Source organism: Acanthochromis polyacanthus, chromosome 16, assembly GCF_021347895.1.
Source record: "Acanthochromis polyacanthus isolate Apoly-LR-REF ecotype Palm Island chromosome 16, KAUST_Apoly_ChrSc, whole genome shotgun sequence".
Lineage (NCBI taxonomy): Eukaryota > Metazoa > Chordata > Actinopteri > Pomacentridae > Acanthochromis > Acanthochromis polyacanthus.
The window spans coordinates 9,344,620-9,365,707 of NC_067128.1; the positions used below are offsets into that span (position 1 = coordinate 9,344,620).

The following is a 21,088-nucleotide window of genomic DNA, read 5'->3' on the forward strand; positions in this document are numbered from 1 at the left end:
TCGGCCGAACTCTGATCCAGTGTCACTCTGCGAGGCCTGCGTGCTTCCACACAATTTAAAATCAGCCATCAAATTAAATACCACGAGTACCGACAGCGTGATGAACAGTGGATAATCGCACGCCACAGGACTCGACGTAGTTTAAAATATCATTAAAATAGGTGTTTTTGCAGTTTATAACCAGCTGGTCAAAGATTAATTCATATTGTTGTCATCATGATGTTTGCATGTGACTATCAGCTCGTGTTATTATAATACTCTGCTTGATTCAGACTCTTTGTGCACCCTAGTTCAGTTTATATTCATATTCCGATGTGTAGAAACGAGGTTATCTGTGCAAGCGCCAGGAGAATGCGGCCAATTCAGGTTCTTAGCTCAAAAACAGCAAATTCACAGAGTACAGAACATGACTATGTCGGTTTTGAAGTGTGAATTGAAGTGCTGATCTTTCTGCACTTCATTCGGGCTGTGAATGAAGCACGAACCCTGTTTACACTCTGGAACAGTTTTCACAGGATCTGCTACAAATCTAATCTGCACATGAAACATAACATTTTAATGTATATATATAATTTGTTCCATAAGCTGTCAGTATATTGAACTGCTGATCTGGATTTACAAACACATCGACACATTAAATCTAAATTTAGTGCTTTCAACTTGATAAAGGTCACTTTAACTGTGTGCACTTTCCATCACAGACTGCTGACTTAGACACTAACAACTCAACTGTCAATTTATAATTCTACCAATTTTGTAAAAAGGACATCTTAGGAATGTGTGTATGTGTATCTGGGGGTGTGACTGCATCAGTGTTGATGTCTTATCTTTTCTGTACTGCTGTTGTATGTACAGCAAAATGACAATAAAGCTTGATTTGATTTGACATAGTCTGTGAGGTGTGATCAGAACATTTGTGAGTCATGAATCAATAGACTGCTTGATGTGTCATCAGCATCAGCACTCGGGATCGACTGATGTGGGTGGGGTTGTTTGGGCCTATGCCGAATATCAGTAGTCAAGAAAGATCGATAACTGATATTTGGAGCCGATGTACGTTAAATGCGATGTTTTAACAGCATGTGATATTAGAGAACCTGTCTTTCATAACTAGGCTTCTTCATCAATAGGGGTGACTGTAACTGAATATGTTTTTTGTTTAGGAGCTGCTTCAGGGTCAGATGAGAAGATGACAAAGAGCAAGACAAGGAGAGAGAAAAGGAAGCTGATGAAGAAAAAGCTCAAGTCTGCTGATACTTCTGAGAATTTAATGTCTGAGCTTCCGTTTGCTCTGACCAGCCCCACCACATGGAAAGCTCTGGGTTGTATGTACACTCTTAATATTACTATTTCAAATTATATTTTGATGTTAGAGTTAAGTTCTTAACCAGTTGAGCATCAACCTAGGGTCCAGGTAACAAGGATAGTGATGATTTTGGTTAATTATTTCTTGTTGTCTGTAGTCCCAAATCCAGAGCCCACCCAGAAAAAGAAGAAGAGAAAGCGAGGAGAGAGTGGAGGGCTGCTGGACAGCGAAGAGGACGGAGACAAGAAGAAGAAAAAGAAAGAAAACCAGCGACCAAACTACTTTCTGTCTATCCCCATCACCAACACCCAGGTCAGAAGAGGCTGCCCTTTATTAATTCTTCTTCTTCTTCATGTTCTGTTTCTTCATCTTCTTTTTCTTTGTTTTCTTGTCTTCTTTTCTTCCTGTTCATCTTCTTCTTCTTCATCATCTTCTTTGTCATCGTCCTCTTGTTCTTATTATTATTTACTACATTTTGTTCATAGATTATTTTACATGTTATTATGCATTTTGTATCTTAGTGTATTTTTATTTAGCAACAGTTTTACTATTTTAGTGGTGGTCATTCTATTCTATTAGACTGGACTTTCTGCATGTTTGACTCCTTTTTATTAATACAAATTGTATATCCTTTCAAAAGTTTTGCCGATTTATTTTTAGGACATCAGCTTATCAATGAATTGATCTCACTCTCTGCTTTTGCCAACTCACAACAATTAACAAGTTTGCATAATTCCTCTATTTTCATGCTATAATAAGAGTGAAAACAATGTATCTGTTCTCATGACCAGCTGATTTCTTTCTCTTAGTAAACCTGCTCTTAAATTTATTATTGCAATATATTTTGTCTATTAGATATATGAAATATTTTGTGGAGATGACTGTAATATGTTCCCTCTTGAGTACTGGTGAGTTTTTCACATTTGGTTTATACCAGCTGTAAATCCCTTATGCGCAAAAAACAACAAAATCTTCTTGCTTATTGACCACAAAGCTCCTCTGAAAGAACATTGATTTAACTCATCATCATCATCTAGTGACACTTGAAGTCCAGAAGTTTCCTCTTTCCTAATCACACCAGTTCTTCTGATATTAAAGATGAGAAAACGGTTATTGTGCCTTTTGCTGCCACTGACTGAAGTTTAATTCGTCCAATGACAGATAAGCTCAGCGGTGACGGAAGTCCAGGAGGTGATTCTGCAGCAGGAGCCCCGTCTGGCCAAAGCCATGATCCCCGTCCCGACTCTCCACATCACGCTGCTGGTCACTCATCTGGCCGATCAGGAGCAAGTAGACCTGTGAGTCCATGGAATGTAAACACAGAAATACAGACAACAAACATCGCTAGAGTGTACTTTATTTTGGGAGAACTGGGTAAAAATTGTAGTATAATATCTACTGAAAACATTTCATACAGTGAAATCCTAAAGGTCCTTTTCATAGCTGACATTTTGACCTTGTTAAAGCAAGAAAATCCCTTTTTCCAATTCCATTAAGAATGGCTCAGTGTAGTGACAGTTAATAGAAGACAGCTGTTATCCAACAGACAAATATTGATCAAGTTTTTTTATTTTTTTTGTTTTTATTGCATCTCCGCAGTGAGCAGTTATTACATCTGTGATTCAGGATAGAATAGAAAAAAATCTCTTTGTTGTCCCGCTTCCCCCATTTTCCTTATTATTCTCCAAGGACGGACTGAAACGTACAGTAATTCCACAATGCTGGATTTCAATCACACAGAGTACCTTTGAATTAGTTTACTATTACAATCGTATTTCCTCGTGGGATGTTATTCTGTCTCTGTGATGTCAGACTTACCAGAAAGCTGAACAGACACTCTCAGTCTTGTTGCAGGAATGAATGTTCAGACTAAAGTTAACGCTTGAAGTCAAGCATGCGACGTCCTGCTGTGACTAATTACCAACACTTTGCATTAGATACAGCTGCATCCATCTGCTAAATGAAATAAATAAACCACTGAAATCAGTGGTTAGGATGTCGAATAATGTTGATCCTAAATTGCAGTCTTTCCCTTTAGCTGCCCGCATAGTTTCAAATTTCAATTCGATTAATTTGATAGCCACAATTCAATCTGAATCTACAAAGGATGATGTAGATGTTAAATTGAGGTCAATTAAAGATATCTTGCAGTAGAATTAGGACTTGTTAGAATTAAACTGTAAGTAAACTGTAAATATCTGTCATGAAAAAATGGATAAAATGAAGGAAAACTGAAAAATATAGAGGTGTGAATTCATAATATAACAAATCTGCAGGTGTTACCATATAAAATAATAAAAGATCTGCACAGCTGAGACTTTTCAAAAAAAAAAAAAACAACAACACACAAGGGACAACATAAAATCTAATCAAGTTTATTTAATGTGGTCACATTGTACAAAACAGGAAAACCAGCTACAAGATGAAAGTTTAAGGAAAAATAAATAAGTTAAAGTCAGAATAATTAAGAAACTGAAAAAACAGGAGGAACTTTTTTCATCTCCTTTACCCATCAGCATGTATGAATATGACCTTATGATGACCCAGATTATAACTTTAAAATGAAGATAGTTAAATAAAAAGACAAACAATCTCATAAGATTTAATGGGGATTATGTAGTTTTAGTGAATTGCTTCAGTGAGTAAAAAAACACACAATTTATGGCATTTTAGGTGAAATTAACATCGCCCACATTGAACGCTAATGGACATATTAATATTTCAGATTGACGTATCAGATTTCAATATGAAGTGATGTAAACAGCTGCAGATATTCTACCGGAACGCAGGAGCCGTGTGATGACGCTTAATCTACACGGAGAAGAAGATTGTGTCATTAGTAATCACTAGATTCTTTCATTATGTAATCTGACGGGGAGGATTAAGTCACTGCTGAGTGTGTGTTGTTGTGTACATCCATGCGTTTGCTTCCTCTCAGGGCGGCCGCCGTCCTGGCTCAGGTCGAGCCGTCGCTGGCCGAGCTGCTGGGTGGGAGGGACCTGGTGCTGCCCTTCTCTGGGATCGGCCACTTCAGGAAGGAGGTGGTGTTTGTAGGACTGACGGCCGGACCGCACCGAACCACTCTGGACAGCCTGGCAGGTCAGTTTTTCCTCCTAATGCTGCATATGTTGTAAATATTAAACAGCTTTTTATTATTGCCTTTTGCGCTTTACGAGAGCTTTATGGGACGTTAATGTGACACAATACTTGGATGTTGTTCCCTCTAGAAGGACGTGTGAAGATGCAGCTGGATGGAGGGTTTTCTTTCTTAAAACGCTTCTTTAGAGGAGACTGCAACTAAAATGATTTATATCATTATTTGTTGACTTTTTTTGATCTCTTGATTGATTGTTTCGTCTGTAACGTGTAAAAAAAAAATGCAAAAAATGGTGTTCAAAGCTGAAAGTGACAAATATTTTGTCGGACTTTTTGTCTTGTGACTGTTGGTTACATTCTGTCATGACTTCTCATTTGCGCCAAGAAGTGCAGAACTTTGTGTTTTTTACAGAAAATGATTAGAACAGTTCATTTTATGCATTGTTTTTAAATGACATGGCAGATGTAGAAATAAAGCAAGCAATATTTTGCAGTCAAATTTGGATAATTTTACCTACAAAATTGCATGTCACAGATGAGTTGTTTAAGGAGTTTAAGGAGTACGAAAAAAGGGGAAAAATAGTGCAAGTTTAGCATTTTTTTTGGATTTTTTTTGAACCAGTCAGCAGGTGCAGATGGTTAAAATTTATACGCTACATAATGTGCCAATATATCAAAATGTAGTTACTGAATATTGAATTACTGCACACATATAAATATCAAGTTACCATGCATTTGTCCCTCCTCCCTAATAGACACATGAAAGAAGCAGAGAACCTTTATTTTGAAAAAAACCCTGCACAAATTGGTGCATAAAAATTCTCAGCAGTGCAGCAAATTTTGTGTCTGTTGCTTACAATTTCCTCAAGGAGAACCTTAAAACCTCACATTTAATTTGTCCTTTCTAATGAAAATATGAAAGAAACAGAGGACCTTTATTTTGGAAAAAAACACGATATCCCTAGATGCAACAATGTAGATGCAGAAAAAAACAAAAAATGGTGCATTGAAATTCACCAGAATGCAGAAAATTTAATGTGAGAGCCTTTTGACCCCACATTTCATTTGCCTTTCCTAATAAAAAAATGAAAAAAACAGTGGACCTTTATTTTGAAAAGGAATGTCATAACTTTCATGTAGATGCAACAGTACAGATGCAGAAAAGACACAAATTAGTGCAAGAAATAGTTCACCAGAATACTGAAAATTTAGTGTCTGTTACTCAGAATTTCCTTGAGGAGAATCTTCACACCCCACATGAAAATGTAAACGAGGCAGAGGACCTTTATTTTGAAAAACTGCCATTACACTCCATATAGATCAAGAAAAGTCAAATTTATGCATAAAAGTTCACCAGGATGCATGAACTTTTATGTCTAAAGTTTAAAATGGCCTTGATTTTATTTCAAAAATGTGAATTTCTTCACTTTGCGTGTCCTTTCTTTATGTGTCTTCCCACATCAGCACGCATGCAGAATCACTTGCGTGTATGTTTTTGTGTTGTGCCTTCAGCGACAACATTAAGCCAACGTTTCTAAGAGGATTCCCGCTCCATCGCTCCTGCAACACACACACACAGTAAACAAGCTCACATTTGCTTAATACTGTCCATTTCCACTCTAACATGTTGCCTAAATAGGAAACATGCAGCAGACACATGTGTTTGCACTCAGACAGCAGGAAATGAGGGACTTTTACTTTTTAATGTAGGAAATGTCGTGTCTAGCTGTGGGAGATTGGTGCATTAATGTATATATGAAGTTGTGTGATCGTTCAGTATTGAGAGCAGTTTTTTTTTTTTGATTCGTTGTGGATTTCCTCGCTGCTCAGATTTGGTGTTTTAGCAAATTTTCCTCCTGGCTTCATATAAATGGACAAAATACAACAAAATACAGAGAGAGAGCAACCAGTGCCAAGTTTCTACAAAAGTGCTGCTGTTATCAGGCTTCTGTTGTGTTGTTTTTTTTTCTCTCTCGCTTCAGAGCTTATTAGCTGGAAATGCATAAAAGTTGGTGGAGATGAGATAATTTACCAAACAGCCAAAAAGTTCATGGTTTTGGGTTTGTTTTTTGGAATGAAATTTGTAATCTGCTGCATTAAAAAATTACATTAACAGTGACCTCTCTGCTCGGTCCATTTTAAAGTACCAACAGTTAGATGAAGAATATTATGTTTATTATTGATGTTGATTATTTTAGTTATCTGGTGTTTAAAGTGCTAGAAAATCATGAAAAATGTCACAAAATCCCAAATATTTTTAGTTTACTGTCATAGAGGTGAAAAGCAACCAGAAAAAATCAGTCACCGCATTCAAACTATTTTCCTTAGTTAATGACAAATCGGTTTTTGTTTGCAACTCTGAGAACACATCATTTTATATTAGTAGCACAACTAGCGGAGGAAATTAAGTCTTTATGTGAGCTTATGCTGTATTTTAAGAAGCAGCATTCATAAAATATGGTTCTGCAACAAGCAAATGAAGGATGAAGATGGAAATGAGAATCTCTTGTCTGAACTCTCCACCGCTGCTATCGATTATCTGCTAACCTTTCTGTCCCTGTGGAGCTCCTCGTCTAAAAATACCTCTGTGGCCTCCCTCCATACACCGTCAGTGTAGATGTGTCCTTGCAGGTTGTGAGTTTGTGCCCTTTTAACCGTCTTTTAGTGGTCAAACGATATGTGGGGAAAAAAGCTTTTTCTCTTTGAATCCACAATATATTCGGTTACATTCTGTGTTATGTAAAGCAGCACCGTTTCTTTTTGGTTTTATCAATACAACTGAGATGTTTCTGAGATGTTTTGCTTTTACAATGTCTAAATGTGTTTCTACCTGTTCTTCTGTCTCGCTGGGTTTAAATAAAACTGTATTTGCTGCAGAGCTGTTGCGGAGGCGTTTCGAGGAGCAGGGTCTTCTACAGGGAGACAGTCGTGGGTTTGAACCCCACCTCACCATTATGAAGCTGTCCAGAGCGTCCAAGCTACGATCACAGGTACAAACACAAAGGTTCTGGGTGGAGTTAAGTGACTGTGATGCCATTTAAGGTTTTTTTTCTGAGCTCAGAATAAAACTTTAGGTATTTATCACTCACAGAAAGGAGCATGTTGAGTAAAAAACAGTGAATTTTTGTCTCCTTATCTCACAGAAATCATATGTTTTTGTGATTTTTGATCAACTGATGAACAAAAATGTCTATTGTGCATGAATAAATGAAACAAAACTGGTTAGAATATGTGTTGTTTGTGTACACTTCTGGCTAAAATCTCTCACGAAGGAGGTGAAAATAAATCCCTATATGAAAAACCCTAATATGTAAACAGCATATAGTGATGTACTGTATGTTTTATTATTTGTTATAAACTACAGGTTCCTTCTCCTGAACCATTCCTGTATCTGTGAAATTCAAATTGATTTGTCAAATACTTTCCAAAATAAACTTTCAATTTAATTTCCGAATTGAATGAGCAGGTATGACAAAAACTGAAACATTGCCTGCTGCTCTTTGATAAAAAGATTCTCCAAATGTTACAAAAAATGCATAGAGAAACAAATCGACTTACACTTTTTCATATTTAGACCTTTATTTTTTGTGATTAATCAATTCATATTGAAAAAAAGTCTGTATATTTAGTGTTGTATTATTGCGTCATGCAGCTAATTATAGTTCAGGAAACATCACGAGTTGATTTCTGCAATATTTTATTTGTCAATTTGTGCCTAACCATTGAACTTTTCACGACGCCTGAATTTATTTGTTTTTTCATAATTCAGCTGACCAATATTCAGAGACTATTTGATCTATTTATCTCATATTGCAGAATCTAAATCAATGTCATAATGAGAAATAATGGAGAAAAAAATAATTTTTTTATCCAAAACAGTCCCTGAGATATTGTTGTTTAAACAGCCTCAAACATCAATATGAGGAAAAAAATGATATCGCTGAAAATATATGATAGATCAATCTAATATCCATAATATTCCAGGAAAATCAGAGATGGTGAAGCAAGAGTTGTTCTAAAAAATGTCAGGATGTTTTCAAAAATAACCCCATGCTCTTTTTTTTATTTCTGAATTGATTTTATACAAAATCCAGCAAACAGGAATAAATGAAACCAACATCGAAATGCGTGACCGATAGATTTTTATGATTGACTAGATTCGCCTTAAACTTGGCTTGCTGCTCTTTTTATTTCCAGAATCTGATATTTATGTTTTTAATATTTGATTTTTGTTTGTCAAACTGGCATCTAAAGTAAAATATCAAGATATCTAACAGTTATATATCTGTAGCATCAGTGTGTCAGAGAAGTCTAAAACACTACCTTTACATTGGATAAACCTACTTTATTAATGCTCCTTTCTCGCTCTACACTGAGATGCCAAAAGTACAAACGATCCTGAAACTCTTAAATATAAACACCCGGGTTAATTCCACTGAAGTATTAGCTACCACCAAAGGAAACTTACCATCTCCAACGTGCTGAGAATTGAGAATTTTCTGAAGAGTTTGTGCATTTTTATCTAATTTTGTAAATTGGAGCTTCATATAGTCAACATAGGTAACATTTTTGTTTATCAAATGGTCAGAAATAACAGTAAAATGCAGATTTCAGTCAAATGTGGTAACACAGACTGATTTCTTTTACTGTATGTGAACTTACTATGTGTCTGGTTGTGTGTGATCATCTCCCAAAGGCCCATTTTGAGCTATAAAAATCCTTGATTACAAATATGAATGATTCACAGCTTATATAACAATTAAACCTGGTAGATTAAATAATAGGTTCAGCAATTTCTGTAAATAAGGTGAAAAAATAATATTAGACAGGCCCTTTGTGGTTTTATTTGGATGATTAATGTCATCTACTCAAAGCCAGACTTGTTCCAGTTTTATTCTTCCACATTAACTTCTTTTTTTCTCTATTACAAAAGCTGACTTTACATTAAGGCAGCTGCAGTGTTGCTTTTATCTTCCTGGACATCTTTGTTATTGCTTTCATCATTCTCACAGTGGTTGTAAAATGTGTCATTTAATACTTAAAGCTACTAGTGGGAATAACTCACTTACTGTGACATTTTAAAGGATGTTTGAATGTGTAGTATTTTATAGCGTCAGGCTCTGGGCTGACCGCATGCATTGATGAATTAAAGGGAGGAATAACTAGAAGTGCAAGTGCACAAACTAAGTAAATGTATAAATGAGAGTTAAAGACAAGCAGAGATGAGGAGGAAGGACGGCATCCGTCTTGTTCCCTCTGACACCTGAAGACGTCTCATCCTTCCTGGCGCCAGCCGGACAATCGGTCTCGCCTTCCTCTAGTCTGTGTTTAAATTTATTTCTGTGTTTTTCAAGAAGCAAAGCGAGCATCGTATAAACTGGAGTTCTTCTTTTGTCTCCGTCAGGGTATAAAGCGAGTGGATCCGGCTCTTTACTCCAACTACACTAACAAGTAGGTCCTTTGTTTTTACAATAATGGAAAAATACTTGAACAAATGAGTGTAGTGACAGAATTTTAAGGTTTTTTCATCTTCATTAAGCGCATTCAAACATGAATGTATCTAGTTCATACCTAATAATGAATTTATCATTGGATTTTAATTCATTTGTGCATAAATCTAATTCTAATCTTTCAGTTCTCTCCTCAAGGTTTGCAAATTTATGACATATTGGTGTCCTAAAATTGTTTAAAAGTTGTTCTACTTGAACTGCTCCATATTTTATAAAGTTTTTACTGATGCTTTGTAGTTTTTAACTCTCTGAACTCCAAGCAGCAGTTTCTGGATGACAACCATAAATAACCTAAAAAAGAAAGATAAACTGAAAGTTGAATTTCTGTAATTATTTGTTTTACAAAAACTTGAAAAATCTGTTTTGAGAATGTCTACCAGCACTAGAAACAATGCTCTATGTTCTGTGGATTTTAAATTTTTTTATTTTAATTTATCTCCTTACTTATTGCTTTTCAGCTCGGCGTAAACATAACCCTAGAATTTTTGTGACGTGACTCTAGAAAGATGTTTCACCATGCTGAATGTATCTCCCAACAACTTGTTGCTCTGTTTATTGTTTTTGAGCCATGCTGCATTTATTTTATTGATCCAATAGGTTTGATTTTCCTCTCAATCTCTCTGTGGAAACACTGCCTGCAGTTCAACCTAAAAATGTAGAATTTTTGTCAAGTGACTGTTGGTCATAATTGAGTCACGAATGACTTCACATTTGCTACAGGATATGCAGAATTTTTTGATTTTTATGAAGTCTGGTTTAAGCAAACTGTATACTTTTGGCAAATATTTTAAATGCAATATGTAGAATTAATTCAATTTGACAAAATATTGTCGGTTTTCTGATGGCATGCCACTCATAAGTTGTTCAGGAACAACTAAAGTTAAAAATCCAACACATCTTTGTGTTTTTATGGTTTGCAGCTGAGTTTTGGTATTCAAAGGGTTGAAAATGAAAAAGTAACATTTCTGAAGTACATGATTGGCTTGAATTTGCAGCTTTTGAGTGCTCTTTCCTGACTTAACTCTTTTTTCTCTCACCTCAACTATCAGATTTTTCGGAGACCAGACGGTGGAGCGAGTTGATCTGTGTTCTATGTTGAAGAAGAAGCAACAAGATGGATATTACCATACTGAGACTTCACTTCAACTCGGTAAGTAGACACATGAACACACTTTGTTACTTCCTTGGTGTGTGCAAGTGCAATGTTAAGCCACCAGAGGGCGCTGTCAGCTCACTTTCAGGCCGATGAGTTTCCATGTTTGTGGGTAAGATGTGCTCACAGCTGTGTTTTTTTTGTGGTAAAAACTTGCAGAATTTGTTGTGTATTTGTTGAATTTTTGACCTTAGTGAAGCTTGTTTGGCGTCTGGATTTACTCTGGAAAGTTTAACGTGGAAAACGGTCGGTTTAACTGGACTTTTTGTTTGATTGGGAGCTTTTTTCAGTCGGTTTATGTAACGCCATCAGACTTCACACACTCAGCAGAAGCTAAAATAGAGGAAATCTGGCTCGATCGGACACCACGAGGATACTCAGCAGCTCATTTCCATTTGCCAGTTGCACATTACCTCCCTGCCAGTTCTTTGGAAAGTTGGCAGCAGCGTAGAATAGTAGCGCTAGTGTCCACTGAATGAAAGGAGGAGTGAAGGGGTTGAGTTAGTGCAGCAGTGCTTTGCAAAGTGGATGTATTTGAATTTTTTTTGAGTTGTAGCAAGGAGAAAGTGGCTCAGTTTTTGCATCACTTTAAGGTGGATTTAGTAGATTTATTCAGACTCTTTTCTGAGGCCAAGTTCACGTTAAACTTTGCATTTTAAAGTCATTTCAGACATAAATACTTTCCATGCTAACTTACCTGAAAGCACATATCACATGATATCACATGGCAAGATGAATCATGAAGGGACAAGTAGTAAGGCTGCAAAATGAACCAAATTTGACTCTTGATGACGATTTTGGCTTCTCACAGTAAAGTTAACATGATCGACATGCTGCATAACCAGTAAAGCACTTCCTAAGCGAACGAGTAGCCCCCAGGGAGGTATTCAGATTTTTTGGCATTACTTTTTGGGAAGCTGTCATCCAGCTGTGCACCCCTGCATCGACAGACTGGTTGGATGCTGCAGCTGCAATCCAGAGTGGAAAAGTGAAATAAAATCGATCAGAACGTGTCCCTCGAAATCACGTATTGTTTTGAAATAATTTACATTTACAGCAGGTGATGTTGAGCAAGAATGAATATTATGCAAAACCATGCTTGAGAATTGTACTTGTGCTGCAAAATAACACATCAAGGCCTGAATGTTTTGGCCTGCGGTTTTAAAATGAGGTAGAAGCTGTTTTGCATGCTGTGGTTTTGAGCTGTTTAGTTATAGAAGTGGTGCAGTTTATGCAGCCTGACATGAATTTAAGGTGGGATTTGGGGTTTGCTGCTGCCAGACAGTCAGTATATTTGCGCTTTTTGTGTCTAGTAGACGCTCAAAAGATTTGTCGAGATGACAACAGGCTGTTGGAGGATTGCTTTCTGAATGCATCTGATCTGTATGGATGAAATAAACTGCAATGATTCATCACTGAAACCTCACAGGGATTTTAGATACAACAAGAGTAGAGATAAACTGTGATAAAAGCTCCTGTTTCCTCTAACTGGGCTGCGCCAACAAGGATTATTTTTTTAAAAACACAAATAAATTGCAGTTTAGCTTTAAACTATGACACACCAAATGTTTAAAACTTGCTCAAAATAGAAAAATATTCAATTCAAATATCTCTTTACACCTATTTGCACCAAAACCTTTGCACTAAAACTCAAACTTGCAATTTAAAACAAAGCAACTATCTAATCACAAAGGTTGAACTTGAGGAGATACATTATTCAGCACACCTAATCCAGAGTTTATTAATTTTTTATTACTATTTTTAAACTGTGGCTGCAAAATGTGCAATAATTAGATGCCCCTGAGCCATGAATGACCTGTTTTAGTGTCAGAGATGAATTATAGCAGGCCCTAGTGTTTTATTTTTTCATTTTTTTTTTACATTATTTATGGAACATAACATGGTTTTTGTAACTTGTATTCCATTCACAATCGTGTTTAAAGCATGTTAAATATTAAAAGTCTCATCTTTGCATTAAAGTATAGGTAGTATTTTAATGGTGTCTCTTGCGGTAATGCGATAATACACAATGAATTTTTGTACAATAATACAAATATATCTCCATTTCTATTTATTTCACTGTATACTTTTACTTTAATTTTCTCAGAACAATGCATATTTTTTTCATTTTTCGTGCTTTTCTACTTGCGTTTCTGTTTTTGGAACATTTATTTTTCACACTGCTTAAATTTCTTAGACTTAAACGGGAGCAACTGTAACATAAGCAGTGTCTCATCAGGGATCAATGAATTATTTCTGATTTTGAAAAAATTTTGTGCCAGAAGAGCCCAATAAGATATTTTTCCCCAAACGTTTCAGGCCAAATTTAAAATGTGATCGGACATTTATTTCTGCTTGTGGAGGTTTAACTTTCAAACATTTTTTAGATGTTTTGAGCAAAAATAATTAAGTTATTTGAAGAAAATAAAGAGAAATGCTCGATGCAATGGAGTTTTATGATGCTGCTGAAGATTCCCACCAGTGGTCCAGCTGCTATGAGATTTTTATTTCCAGAATGTGACCTATCTCGTCTACAGAGTACGTCCAGTTCTCTGTGTTAACGATTTACCCCCTCCTTGTCATGCCAAGTAATTATTCATTCATTCATTTTAATTTGGGTAAACAAGCATCTCCATATTGATTAATAATCTCTTTAATTTCTGTTTGCATCACTAAACTTGGATTGCGTTAACAGAATTTAATTTGTAATTGTGCTGCAGTGCTCCGCTTAATTTTAAATCTTTATTTGTTTACTTTAGATTGAATTGTGCACCTCGCAGCACATGCAAATATGCACATATGCAGTCCAATAGATTGGCAGAGACTCCCTGAATCCCACAGTCTAGTAGCTGCAGAGAGAGAGCTGTCAGCATGAGTGGAAGTGGGCTGTCACAATGTTGTGTGGATCACTGGGTTGTCTGAGGAAGACAAAGAGCGACACTGTGAGCTTGGGAGTGACAGACACGGCAGAGCGATGTTTACCTCACACTTCACATCATCAGAAAGCCTCTGCTGGTGTCAAGGATTCCTCCAACGGCAACACGTTTAAAATGCATGGAAATTAAAAACCGCTTTGATATTGCGGTGCAGTGTGCAGCTCTGAGTGTTGCCGTGTGGAGGGTTTAATCCTCGCCGTATGTGTGGAAGGTTGTAGGAATTAACTGTCTCTCTCTGCCTCAAGCTTATGAGTTGCATAAGCTTTTTAAACCGACACTATATGTAAATTCTGAAAGAGGGAATAACACCGTCCTCCTCGGACAAATCAAAGAGAAGCGAGACACACCCTTGTTTGACTGAATTCACTTCTAGTCCAGTGGCTTGTGGTGGCTCAGGTTTGCAGCTTTAGATTCTTCAGTGTTTGTACTACACTGTATTCCATATGTCCTACGTTTTTATTGGTTCAGTAAAACACTCACTAAATAATACCAGGAAATTCCTGTTTAGTTTCAAGTTTGTTTTTCGCGCTTGCAAGAGGTGACAGATTTGGTTTGGATTAATGGAAATCTCACCAAAGTCAAGTCAAGTCACCAGTATTTACACAACAAATTTAAAGCCATGACCATCTCACCTGATTGGTTAAAAAAAAAAAAAGAAAAAAAAGACTGCCATTGTGAATTAACGCAACAAGTTTAAATCGTGAGGTTATGACCCAACAGCATTCTTTATGGGGTGAATTTAAAGATATTAAGATTTACATGCAGACAAAAGATATATAAAATGCAACTTTACTTATAAAAATATTAAGGTTAAGACTCTACAGTATTAATATATAAGCAGAGTAATCTATATAAAAAATAAATTTAGCAAAGACCATAATTAATTGTGGAGATTGACCTGACTGATTTAAAATATTAAGGCTCAACTTTAAAATGACTCAACCAATTGCTGCATTAATTTTACCAAGGTAAAATTAATGCAGCAAAGTCTAGAGAAATCCTGGAGGACAGCCTCTGTAAATTGTAACTTGGGGGAAGGTTTGTTTTCCATCAAGACAATGAGCCGAAGCAAACGGCTGAAGCTACACAGAAATAGTGTAAATGCAACAAGGTGAATACTTACACAGTCACTTATTTTACATATTATGTTTACTGACATTACTTTGACTTTTACATGAAAGAGTTCTTTGTTTTTGGCAAATTCTGGTCAAATGAAGCCACATTTAATTAACCGTGCTTCAATTTTGAAAGCAATAAAATGGCTAAGTTTCCAAGGGGGGTGAATGCTATAACTTTATTTTGAAACTGTTGTGGGATTTGTTTTTAAGACTGAATATATCAACAAACTAGCATGGATGTCTTCCAGAGTAGTTTCTGGTTTTAATGTTTGAAAGAACCAATCATATGCAAACCGTGTGTGTTGAAGTTAGTTTTCTTGTTTGTTTTTTGTTTTGTTTTAATCAACTAAAATGCACCAACAAAAGTTGTTTTCACAGCATTAAATGCTGCTGGGACATCTTTGGCAAACAGACGGTGAAAAGCTCAGCGTGATGAACTACCTACTTCAGGAAAGCCTCTTTTATGAGCCAGAAATGAAGTGGGAAAATCAGTCTGAAAAATCTCCACGTTGAAAAATGGCCGACATCCAGGCTGGAGCCTTAAATCTTCCCAGTCTGAAGCCAAACACACATGATGAGCAGTATGAGGGATCACCGTCTCCATAGGAGGGCAGTTAGTCAGCCAACACACTGCTGTCTTATGACTCAGTAAGGATTTAACTCCTCAGAGACAAAGCGACCGAGAAATCACATGAATAATTTAAATTAGCTGGAAACTGTTTTGCATCATGTAAATTTTTTTTAAGTGTTATTTTTGGGGCATTTTTGCCTTTATTAGATAGGACAGTGAGAGAGAGGGAACATGGGTAGAAGAGGGGGGGAACGACATGCAGCAAATTGCTAATTAGCTGGATTCAAACCCATAACATCTACATCGGGGACTATTGCCCCTGTTCAGGGGCGGCCCGCCCAGTCAGCCGAGCTATCCCAGCACCCTTGCATCGTGTTAATTTTTGATAAGTTCTGATGCTTACATTACTTCAGTCATTGTTTTCATAGTGAAATATGAACCATTTGTGGTTGGTTTGAATAGTTTCATCCATCAATCTGTTATCTATGCACCGCTTAATCTCGTTAGGGTCATGGGGGAGCTGGAGCCTATTCCAGCTGAATGGTGTCCATTAGATGCATTTTTCCCGCATGTAAACACGCCACAGCTGAAGTCGCCTGCTTGGTCGCCGTGCACTTGAGGCCAGTAGCCGGTGTTCCTGCCGACCTTCTTCTTTAACTGTCCTGCCTGCCCCTGATTGGACAAACACATCGACTCGGGAGCTGTCTGCTCCTGGATTTCAAGCCGGACCAACATGGCGGCTCGGTCGCAAACCTTCTCTTTTATTGCGAAAACGGTTCACCGAAAAGTATTTCTGAAAGCATTTGAGGCGAGAAATAAGCTGTGCAGTAGCTGAATCTGTCCTCGGTTTAGTTCACCGACGGCTAGTTTAGACGTTTGATGAAAGTTTCGCGATGCGTCAGACCTGGGTATGGTGCATCGAATATGCATAAAGTAAAAGTCGAGTCTACTTTATGCAAATGATTTGTTACGTACACGTGGGAGACGCACAGGATCACAGCTCAAAACGCACTGCAACTGGACCTGCATGCAACGCGGTGTGTTTCTCACAGACAATGAATGGGATGAGAGAAATTGCTGGATCTAGTCTTCATGTATCTTTAGGGTGAAGACAGGTCTACATAGAGGCTAACAATCACACTCACATTCACACCTACGGACAGTTTAGAGTTACCAGTTAACCTGAGCATGTTTTTGGACTGTAAACGGAAGCAGGAGCTCCCAGAGAAAACCCACATGCAAACTCCATGCAGAAAGATCCTGAGAAAGCTGGGACGCGAACCGGGATTTTCTAGCTGCAAGGCGAAAATACTAACCACCAAGCCACCATGCAGCCCGAATAGTTTCATATATCTTCTATATTATATTTCCGCTTTAAACGATATCCTGTCGTGCTTCGTAAATGACACCAGAGAAAGTCGTGTGACGTGATTGCTGCCAGGCTTATCTTCCTCGACATCCCTGTTTGTGGCAGGATGACACTGAGGTTCAATGTGCTTTTTCTGGTGCTGCACTGTGGTCACTGTCCGATTGTGTGTTAATCCCATAATCCACAGTACAACATAATCCACAACGCAATCCAACGTGGGGTTTGTATGTCGAGGTGGGGGAGGAGGCGACAACGAAAGAAGAGAATGTTATAAAAATGGTTGAAAAATGGTTTTAATCTATTTAGCAGCACTCTATACTTTTCTCTTCTTCTTAATATTTCATGCAGGAAATAATTGCTTGCTCCACACACAGTAATGTAATTATACTTGTTTCCAATCTGTTTAAATAATGATTTAAAATAGAAAACTGAACTGAAACACACTCAATGTGTATGCAGTTTGCAATTATTTATTATGCACTGAAAGTTTGAACAATTTCAAACAAATCACAATAAAGATATTCTGTTTTATTCTAACACTACCACGTTGCAATACAAAAATCAAACAAAAAAAGCAAAAATAAAGTTGCATAAAAGCTAATTCATAATAAAAAATCAATAGTTAATTAAATGAACAGCACCTATATATGTTGAAACTGTCTTAAACAAACATAATATACCTTTGACAAGTAGAAAATATTTAATTTTAGTGAGTTTTATATAATCTCACTCTGCAGTAGAGTAACTTTTTCCCATTTTATATCGTGTAGTGCTACTTTGCAGCTGTTGGTGGCAATTATTTTTCCCCAAAACAAGTAGGATGTACAATATTTTTAGTTGTTTTTAAATTAAATTCCAATTATTTCTTGGTTGATATAAATATTTTACCTGACAGAATAATTGTATTTATTATCTTGGTGCAGTTTCTATCCAATACTCCCAATGTAGTGTTTTAAAATAAATGTTTAGTGGCATCTGGACAATAGAAAAACAAATACAGCTGGCCTTCGTCTTCCTCTTTGCAAAATCTGAATTAGATTATTGTTTATTGTAAAATATCTTCAACTGCAAGAGTCTGCAGTAAGAAGCAATTGTTGTTTTGTAAATTGTTCTGCACTGTTGTTTCGGAGGTGTTAAAATAATGATTTCGTTCTCCTAAAATGAGCAGATTGTTTGTGGGAAAGCAGTCAGACCTCTGCAACACATGTGGTCACTGTGATAACACTGAGGGCAGTTTCAATACTACAAGTCCAGCTGCTTTAACAAATACTAATACAAAAGGGAAGCATCATTTTTAACATCTACAACAAAGAGTGAGGCCAGCAGAATTACAAAAAGCACACATTCATGCAGTGTTTTTCTTTATTTATATAGCACTTTGCTCAACCTAGTTCAACAGCTCTTTACAAAAGGATTTAAAACTCAAGAACATAATAAAACAGCAATGAAATAATCGATCAAAAAGAAAAGAAAAACAAATGTAAATTCACACAGACACATTTAAAAACAGCGGCCGATTGAATAAATCTAGTCTCAGCAGGTAATAAATAGATGGTGCTGCTCGTACAGTGCCAGTAGATCATTAATATAGGAAGGGGTTTTATCACGACCTTAAAAAAAATCAACAGTGAAATTTTAAAAACAATGTGAAATGATCATGGAGAATACTGCAGTTACATGATCTTGTTTTCTTGACGTGGTGATGATCCTGGCAGCAACATTTCAAGCTAATGGAAGAAAATGAAGGGCAATCTGAGTAGGAACTGCATAGAGCACATTACAGAAATGGAAAAATAAAAGCACAGACAACCCTGTGTAGATCCTCAGAAATTCTTTGACATTAACGTGAAAGAAACAACACAGAACCACCTTTTTGACTTCAAAACAAAGGCCAGAATCAAACAAGACACTCAAATGTCAAGCATTTGGCTTATGTAGGTTGAAATAATGTAGCTATTATGAACAAAAAAAGGGGACCGTAGAGTGTCAAAAACAGGATCTTAGCAATAATAACGTTAGGGTACTACAGCACTGTCCGTGAATTAGGATCTCAATCTTTGTTATACATTCTTCCTGTTGTCTGAGACTCTAGCAAGCCAAAGAAAACCTGCAGTGCTATGAAAAAGTATTTGCCCCCTTCTCCAATTCTTTATATTTTGCATATTTTTTCCCACTTAAATATTTAAGATCATCAAACAAATGTAAATATCAGACAGAGATAACCCAAGTAAATACAAAATGCAGTTTTTCAATGATAACTCCTGGGAAGTTTCACCATTGGTCCATGTTTTCTCCATTTGTGGATAATGGCTTTCTATTCTATTCTATTCTATTCTATTCTATTCTATTCTATTCTATTCTGTTGGCTCTCACCGTGGTTCGCTGGAGTCCTAAAGCTTTAGAAATGGCTTTGCAAGGCTTTCCAAACTGATAGATGTCAATTACTTGATTTCTCATCTGTTCTTGAATTCCTTTGGATTGCACCATTTTGTTGCAGCTTTTTGGAGATCTTTTGTCCGACTTCATTTGTCAGAGAGGTTCTATTTAGGTGATTTCTTGATTGAACAGGTCTGGAGGTAATCAGGCTTGGGTGTGGTCAGTGATACTGAACTCGCTTTCCAAAAAATGTGACTAGCCACAGTTAATTCATGATTTAACAAGGAGGATCAAATACTTCTTCACACAGAGCCAGGTAGGTTTGGATAGCTTTTTCTCTTTCTCTTTCTGTGTCTGGTATTTACATTTGTTTGATGATCTTAAACATTAAAGTGGGGGAAAATTGCAAAAAAAAAAAAAAAAAGAATTTGAGAAGGGGGCAAATACTTTTTCACGACAGTGTACATACAGGAATGCTACTGTTTGGTTCAATGTAATTTGGTCATTATCACCTCAACTCGTCGCTTTTTGTAGCCACCCACAGTTTTTGTTTTATAACCGTGAACAAAAGTTTTGCTTCTAAAGACCAAGTATATCCTGGTGGTCTTGAGTTTTCAGTGACTCTTATAATAGCTCCTAATTTTCTTTGATAAAATTATTGAGACATGTGCATCTTTGTCACAAATAACAATCATGCATTTAGAATAATAGCACATTTAATACAATAATAATAATGCAATAATCCAAAAATACAACCAGAAGCTTGTGGACAGAAACCAGACGTGTCTAACTGAGGTGAAAGTAACCAAAGATGTAACCAAATATTAGCATTTCAGCATATATGTTTTTGACCCAACAGATTTTTGTCATTTTTCCAGAAGACCTATAATAAATCTATGAAGGAACCAAAACGCATGATTGTTTTTTGAGACGCGTCATAGAAAATTCACAGTTACAGTAGTCACTGGGAACTCACGACTGACATATTATCTACATGGTCTTTACAAGTGTATGGAAACTTGTGTTCATGTCCGGACAAAGAATAGAATTAGTGGGAAAAAGCTGTTGTGTTGTCCACTTGTGTTTAGACACATGGCAAAAGTTTGGAGGTTAGAAAGAAGATGGGGGGAAAAAAAACAAACTCTGCTGGAATGTGACAGTAATATAAGCAAAGAAACGGGGGTAATTAAAGAAGTTGGTGCATGACAGAAGGTTCCTGGTGAGAAAAAAGTGAGGAATTTTTCAGCTGTTTTTCTTGAGCTTGACCATTGTCGAATGAAACAATATTTGAGCTTCCAAAGAAAAGAGAAGGAAGCTGTAAAAACACATCTTTACAGATTTGTACAATCAGAGGCTGTTTCAGGATGTTGCTTCTGTCAAGGCTTCTTTGTGTTTCCACTGTAAAACATTCCCACCTACAGTCAGAAACGCATAAATACAGGTATAAACACATGTAAACTGCAGCCCACGGGTATAAACGCACATTTCTGCAGCAGCATGAACAGATGACGGTGGTTTTGCTGCCCTGTGACCTTTTGGTATTTTATTGAGATAAGGTTACTGTCTCCTGTACAGGCTGTGCTGCTGCTTTGTTTTTTATTTTTTTAGTCTTTGGCAGCGCTCATTTTCCACCTGCCAGCCAGACAATCCAGA

The 21,088-nt window shown here is 36.7% G+C and overlaps 1 protein-coding gene across 1 annotated transcript in view; it reads left to right on the forward strand.

Annotated features, from left to right (window-relative positions):
• LOC110971364 (A-kinase anchor protein 7-like) overlaps positions 1–21,088 on the forward strand; it is a 79,419-nt gene that overhangs the window by 3,150 nt on the left and 55,181 nt on the right. The window contains exons 3-9 of the mRNA XM_051960835.1: positions 1,164–1,325; positions 1,464–1,618; positions 2,468–2,604; positions 4,245–4,405; positions 7,280–7,392; positions 9,807–9,853; positions 10,962–11,062. Coding sequence (XP_051816795.1) covers positions 1,164–1,325; positions 1,464–1,618; positions 2,468–2,604; positions 4,245–4,405; positions 7,280–7,392; positions 9,807–9,853; positions 10,962–11,062 — 876 coding nt within the window. The remainder of the gene's footprint in view (positions 1–1,163; positions 1,326–1,463; positions 1,619–2,467; positions 2,605–4,244; positions 4,406–7,279; positions 7,393–9,806; positions 9,854–10,961; positions 11,063–21,088) is intronic.